This window comes from Limulus polyphemus, unplaced genomic scaffold (assembly GCF_000517525.1).
Source record: "Limulus polyphemus unplaced genomic scaffold, Limulus_polyphemus-2.1.2 Scaffold3222, whole genome shotgun sequence".
Lineage (NCBI taxonomy): Eukaryota > Metazoa > Arthropoda > Merostomata > Xiphosura > Limulidae > Limulus > Limulus polyphemus.
In genome coordinates this window covers 118,324-126,132 of record NW_013668832.1, presented here as the reverse complement: position 1 = coordinate 126,132, position 7,809 = coordinate 118,324, and the positions used below count along the sequence as shown (strand labels likewise).

The window sequence follows — 7,809 nt, the reverse complement described above, 5'->3', positions numbered from 1 at the left end:
TCATTCACAAAGTTGAAAAGTAGTAATTACTATAACATAGTCCGTTGTACCTGGAAATTCGATGATACATTCTTTCTATAAATTTTTGAGAGATTTTAATGCTGATGCTTAGCAGTTTCCGACAGATTTCTTGCTCTTAGCTGTACCGTCGCAACTTTTATTATCTCAAGCGGCAATAAGCGTTGTTCTAGGTAGTCCTAAGTGATCTGTTAAGGAAATAAAATATATTTTTAACGAGCAAGCACTGGATACGAGTCCATGAAAATAAAATCTTGGAAAACGAAGCAAGTTGTATAACAAGCATATAATCCGAAATATTTCTTTTAATCAGTGTTACTCGTTATAAATATTATATTGTCCTTGCATGGAAGTCTCAAATTACTTATGTTACGTCAAATGTGTTTTTTTTAAACAAACGTAGTTTTTAAACTGATGTCGTAAAGCAACCTGAAAAAAAATATTATTTTTACTGGTTGATGACTTCAGATATGATATTACCTATATTTGGTTTGTAAACAATTATAGAAGAACATTTCCTTAGCGAGTTTTATTTGCGTTTTAACAATGTCAGTTACTAACTATTTGTTATTGCTATGGCAATAAGCTTTCTTTCTAATCTTGTAAGTATCTATTAAAACATAATACTGATGCGATTGGTTTAATATGTTTTGATCATTTGTAAAACTCAGTGTAATAAATGTCGGCGTTCTTTTCCTGCAAACAATTTAGCCCCCCCCCCCAGTGGCACAGCTGTATGTCTGCGGACTTACAACGCTAGAATCCGGATCCGGGTTTCGATACCCGTGGTGGGCAGAGCACAGATAGCCCATTGTGTAGCTTTGTGCTTAATTACAAATCAACAATCAACATCAACAGTAAACAACTTAAAAGTAATATCACTATTATTAATATCTCTAAGATATTATGTTTTCGTGTTAAATTCAATAAGTTGTTGATTTCAGATATACATTAACATAAAACGATGGTTAAAATAGACTTCTAATACGAATTTCGCCTTTTTTGTGTTTTTCTTATAAATGTATATATATAAAATTTTGGTCACAGTTATTACGGACTTTTCCATAAATAAGCTGATTAAACTTCATTTCCATATGTTTAGTTTTTGTTGTTATGTACATATTGTATGTGACCAAAAAAAAACGTGATAAAGGCTTATGGTCCGAATTACAATAAAATAATTGAAATTTAAGAAATTGTTTTCGATACCTTTTAAGCTTTATTTTTAAGATGATGGCAAATGTTTCAACCTGCAACCTCCAATCCAGTATACTATATCACAGATGAGCATTAAGACTAGTTTTCATTGTGTATGTTTTGTTTATTTTTAAGAAAAGGTCAAGAAGTAGGATAGACAACCTGAAAAGAGTCGTTATGGCCTCATTAAACTCCAAACAATAAGCTACCTGTTTGACAAGTTCAGCTCTTAAGAAACAAAAATAAGGAGATTATAAAAACTAGAACAAAGTCCACTATTCTTAAGTAGGTCACATATGAAAGCTCCCACGGAAGTAACATAACGCTGATGTCAAGCGTATAAAGTACGGTTATTACTATACGATTTCTTTTGTTTTGACACAAGAGAATGCGAATAATTATAGTGTGCCACTTCTCAGTGGTCAAAATGAAGAGACTGGAGCTTGAGAAGTGTTCTTCTCGTGATGAAATAATCCTAGAATCTTGGTTAGCTTATATCACTAATCTTGCCAAGTTACAATAGCATTTACAAAATCAACAAGAAACATTATGCTTAGCACTCACTATATAGAGGACGATAACGGGGCAAAACATGCAGAAGTCTTTATTATTTCTCCCCCCGGGGGGGGGGGGCAAAATATAGACTTTTGCATGTTTTGCCCCATTACTGCCCTCTATATATATTGAGTGCTAAGATTCATATATTTAATAACATTCTATTCAAATATTTGAAACTAAAAAATAGGTATTCACAAATTACATTGAAATCAACGAAATAAAAAAAGATACTTGTTTAAAAGTTTCTTGATAACAATAATATATTATATTGTTTTACCTGTAGAATTAACATTTTATGTACTAGTTTGAGCCACAGACAATAATTGTATATCTCTTACTAGTAACTGAAATAATACATTCAAATACATATTCTATTTAAGACGATATATTTGTTTAATATTTTCTAGCGTAAATATAGAAGTAAAGCGGTGTTAGCTTTAATATTCCACTTAACTGCGGTTTTAGTTAATTAACATACTGAGAATTTTTTAAATAGATTATCAACTTTTGAATCAATAAATGGCCAACTATGTGTTGTGAAAACGCATAGTTGATACCCGTACAGAAGTCACAAACAATGAGTAATTGGAAAAGTCGATTTATATTTAGTGCAATATATTATTACAACAAGAGCTGTAATTAGATCTCAAATTGGTCAAGAGATAGAGCTATGAGCTGAAAGTTTGTACTTGAAATAAAAAACAAACAAACTCAGAGCCATTCTATGAGCTGCTATGCCTCGGCTAAAAATATTATTGTAACCTATATTTTCAACGCTTTAATTTATATGTTAGCAGAAGGGCCATGATGTTAAAATCAAGAAAATTTATAATGGTAATCTTAGAATATATAGAATGCTCGGGAATATTAATAACAGAGAAACTTCGCGAAGTGTCCAGAAATAAGGCAACCTTATATGTACGAGAATCAGTGAAGTATTGAGTCAGTTTTCAATTGGAAGACTGCCAGTCATTCAGTGAAGTGTTTGAATCAGTGTTAGTTATTGCGTATATTCAGTAATATTGTGAAAGTAAATTAATTTGTAAGTAGTTGTAGTATCATTAGCGAGGTGTTTCCATGAAACGTCATTTGTAAACTTAAGCCTATATACGAAAGTAGCCTGTAGAAACGTTAAGGAAGAAATAAACTCATCTGTTATTGTTACGTTCGCTAAATAATTTAAACGAATCAGTCCAACGAGAAAACAACACTGGTGTCAGAAATAGAATTATTTTGGTGAAAATAAAATAGAACATTGTTGTTTGTTTTAGATCAAAGCCAGATTGGATCATCTTCTGTGTCCACTGTGGGGAATCGAACCACGGATATTAGCGTTGTAAGTCAATAAACTTATTGCTGTCCTACCAGGGGACATTAGAACATTGACTAAACTTCAATTTTCGAGGTGACCTCACAAGTTGTTATCGAAGATTTATTGGAGTTAATAAAACAGTTAAAAGAAGGTCAAGAAAAAAATAGACAGAGAATTAAAAGAAGATTAAAAGGTATTAGATGTGAACTTAAAGAGGAGTTAAAAGAAAGAGAAGTAATTTTAAAGAATACCTAAGAACAAATGTAAATCTGATTAAAAACAACATACACAAAGTTATTGGAGATGTACAGAGGAATTACAACAACACTGAAAAAGTACAGAACATAAAGGCTATAATGACAAAATTAAAGTACAGAAATATTATAACAGCAAGATCAATAAGATAGAAAGAACACCAATGATGTATCAAAACAGCAGTGGTCCGGAATTTCCAGGTGGTTAGAGCGCTTGACTCTCAATCTAAGGTTCACAGGTTCCAATCCTCGACCCTCCAAACATGCTCGCCCTTTCAGCCGCGGAGGCGTTATAATGTGACGGTTAATCCATTGGTAAAAGAGTATCCCAAGAGTTGGCGGTGGGTGGTGATGACTAGTTGCCTTCCTTCTAGTCTTTCACTGCTAAATTAGGGACGGCTAGCGCAGATAGCCCTCATGTAGCTTTGGGCGAAATTAAAAACAAACCAAACCAATCAAAACAGCAACACCTCTTTCTGGATTTTCCCAAGATTTCCAACCTAAAACATCATATACTACAAAGTATGTAATAGAAGAACATATGTGGTCCACACCTATCATCACCACTTCTGTGCCATCAGCTACTGCAGGACCTTCCTGAACTGCTCCAGCTATGTCACTATTAAATCCAGATCCAGAATTCAACTGGTCAACTCAACAACATTGCCTGATTGAGAAATTAATAGACTATAATGGAAAGATATCATGAGAGGTAGTTCCGGATCAATTCGAAATAATTTTCAACGTTAACAGGTGCAATAGTGAGCGACAAACTATTCGTTTTGTTGCCCATTTAAAATTACCAGCTTTTACAACTTTAAATAACCTTCTAGCTGAAACCCGTTGCAACTATTATCCTTAAGTAGCTGCCTTATCCAGAGTAAAGTTGCGGAACTGTGTACAGAGAAAAGAAGAGACCTTAGCCAAACTTGTGGCAGATTTGAAAAGACTTGCCCCATTAACTGGCCCAGACACTCTTCATAAAATGATAGATTCATTGGTACGTAACCAGTTTGTATATGCATTAACAGACGAAAATATGAAAACTAGAGTGAAGCAAAGAAAGTTTACATTTTTAAAAGAAGGTCTGCAGATGGCGTTGGAACTAGAATTCATTAAAGTCGTGGATAAACATCTAAACACACTATCTCAAAGTTATGGGGTCGTCAGCTCGAGTAGTATTAAAACAGCAACTTCCTCTAACAATAGCCTATAATAATCAAAAGGATTAGTTACATAATTAGTTACACAGAATGGGGGAATTAAACCACAAGACAATGGGTGTTTCAAATAGTACATATTGCCAGGAACTGCAGATAAAAGCTTGTAGAGAATAAAAATTCCTTCCAAAGGATACCAGAAAGAGGGACCGGATATAGATGTGGGAAACCTGACCAGTACACGAAAAGGATGACTCTTCGAGCTCAACCAGATCAAAGGAATATCTTATGTTCATGCTACCATAAACTCATAAATATATGATTGTGAAATATATTACCAAATTTCCTTCAAAAAGTTTGTTTGGTTACTGATTCACTTTCTAGTTTTCCATATAGGACTATACAAGGACATACTGGGACTTTGCCCAGGCCAAGCCATGGTTGCGAGTATTAAATTGGCCTCTTTTTACCATCGAGTATAGTTGCACTTCATTTGTTTCATATTTAGAATCACTACCTTGCTGTAACATGAATTCCTACCGAAAAGGTCATGTTCCTGAGAAAATAACGTAATGGATATTCCTATCAGTAATCAAAGTGTCATGAATTTTGTGTAGATTTCCAACAACGTTGTCTGAGATGCAACCCACGCTTGTGTTTATTCCCAGTTTAGTGTAGTTCTTCTACATTGACCATGATCTTATTTTCATCTTAGCCATCAAACAAACTATTGTTGATTGTTGCTAAATAATTGTAATTTTGATTCACCTGTATATTAACAATCTCCCCCTGCCTTCCAGTGGCTCCGCAGTAAGGCTGAGTGCTCACACCACTAAAAACCGAGTTTCGATACTCGTGGTGAGCACAGCGCAGATAGCCCATGGTGTAGTTTTGTGCTTAATAACAAACAAACAAACTCTTTTTTTCCTGTTTTGTTTATTTTATTGTTTGAATTCTGAGTCCATTTCAGCCTTTTGATTTGGCTATCTTTCCTAATCACATCTATTGAAGGCTCTCCGTGCTGATGTGTGTCTTACAATTTAGATGAAACCTGTACTTACAGCTAGATCATTGATAAGAGCTCTACTGAACTGTCTTGTATCAAAAACGTGCATATCATGAGCTACTTTTGATGAGTTTGAACTTTGCATCTTCTTTCGTTATTTATAGTTTTAGTTTCCCGTACCCGTCTTCAGATCTCTCAATAGCTTCTACTGAAACATATTATCACTTCAATCTATGGCGTGAACTAGCCTTCAGCAATCAAAATTTTGATTTCTACATGTTTCCTATATTAAATTTCTGTTCTGTCTTGGGAGTCGTGAGTGTATTCATTACTCTAGTGCTGGAAATAATATCACTATCTTTACTTTTACAGATATTATGCTGGTGTGGCACTGTTTGATTGATTGAATGACAGCGAGTCACAATGTAAACTGTCAACACTTATTGTACGCCGATTCAATTAATTTTATTGCGATACAGGAAGACCAGTCTCATTTTTTTTTTCATTTCATACCCATTTTATTCACTGTTTTTATAATTAATTAATTCTAGCACTATAATTGTATTATGGCAACCCGGATTAAAGTACCTATTTTGTATATTTTATAGTTCTTCACTCTAGAATTTCCGTTCAAAGAACAAGACACACTTGACAAGAGTGATAGTTTAGCGATTTTCCACCTACGGTATCGGCCCGGCATGGCCAGTTGGTTAGAGCATTCGACTCGCAATCTGTGGGTCGCGAGTTCGATTCTCTGTCCCACCAAACATGCTCGCCCTTTCAGCCGTGGGGGCGTTATAATGTGATGGTCAATCCCACTATTCGTTGGTAAAAGAGTAGCCCAAGAGTTGGCGGTGGATAGTGATGACCACGTTTTTGGGGCATGATGGCTAACTAATGAATGAATATTTGCTGTAAAATTTTTATCAATATTATAAGTGTAACTACAAGTTTGGGCGCCAATTTGGATTTCATTTCTTTAAGTCGCACGCTCAATCCTTTTTTGGTCGCACCTTATTTTCATACCTAAGGTGTTTTTTATTAGATTGTAGATAACCAAGAGCATAGTATGATCTGAAAATTAATAAGTTTATAAGTAATGATAAGAGTAATATAGAAAAACGAGGTAAATTAAGACGTTGTCAACTGGAGATGATAGCCAACTGTCATGAGAATCAAAAGGATTTCTAGATAAACTATCAAAGAGTCATAAGTAGTACTGACATACTTTTAATATTCAATGGGTACTTTTCTTGCAATGCTCTATTTATAACATGGACGATCTACTGTCAATATTATTAGTGAGCGTTTCTCTGTAATAGATAAAATTATGTCGGTTTTAAACGTTTTACCACAGACTTCAAGAATTCTATCGTCACACATGGCAACGGAAGAATTTTCTGAAAAACAGTAGATGTCATGGTAACAGCGACTTACTTTCTTACCACCTGTAAATATCTATGTTTTTAATGAAATAACTAGGGGGAAAAACTGTTTTGTGTGTTTACGTTTTGTTCTTTTTCTTCTCACTTTTAGTTTCGGTACACAAGTTTCTTGTAGGATCACATGATCTGGAAGATGTACCACCCAGAACCTCATTACTAAAGGAAAATCTGGTCCTAGGTTGTTACTACAGACACCGTTATGTTAGAAATAGAGATATTTATATTAAATCGATGCGTAATATTAGTTTTTGTTGTATTTTAGGCAACATGGGCCCAGATAAATGAATTGACGCCAATCACCGCAATGCCGCAGATCACCACTTTAGATGTCCGGTGTGAGAGGACTGGTATGACCGTCAATGTCCAGTTTGACAGGCCTTACAATGGGATAATTTTTTCTAAAGGATACTATAGTATCCCCAGTTGTCAGTAAGTACAGAAACTACCTTTTCTTATTGTACTAGAATAATGCATATCAGGTTTCTTTTAGAGCAAAGCCACAGTGAGCTATCTGCTGTGTCCACAGCGAGAATCGAACTTCGGATTTTAGCGTTGCAAGTCAATAAACTTTCTGCTGTCCCACCGGGGGACGCATAACAATGTATAAACACAAAGTTATTTTACGATTAAGCTTGTTATTTTGAAAACTTTTATTCTATAATTAACATCACAAACACATCGGTGAATGTGAAGTGTTGTTATTTTACGATTAAGCTTGTTATTTTGAAAACTTTTATTCTATAATTAATATCACAAATACATTGGTGAATGTGAAGTGTTGTTATTTTACGATTAAGCTTGTTATTTTGAAAACTTTTATTCTATAATTAATATCACAAATACATTGGTGAATGTGAAG

General features: G+C 34.4%; 1 protein-coding gene across 1 annotated transcript in view; it reads left to right on the top strand.

Moving 5' to 3' along the window:
* Positions 1–7,809, top strand: part of LOC111088153 — a 31,658-nt gene that overhangs the window by 8,674 nt on the left and 15,175 nt on the right. The window contains exon 3 of the mRNA XM_022397324.1: positions 7,213–7,379. Within this exon, the coding sequence (XP_022253032.1) occupies positions 7,213–7,379 (167 nt within the window). The remainder of the gene's footprint in view (positions 1–7,212; positions 7,380–7,809) is intronic.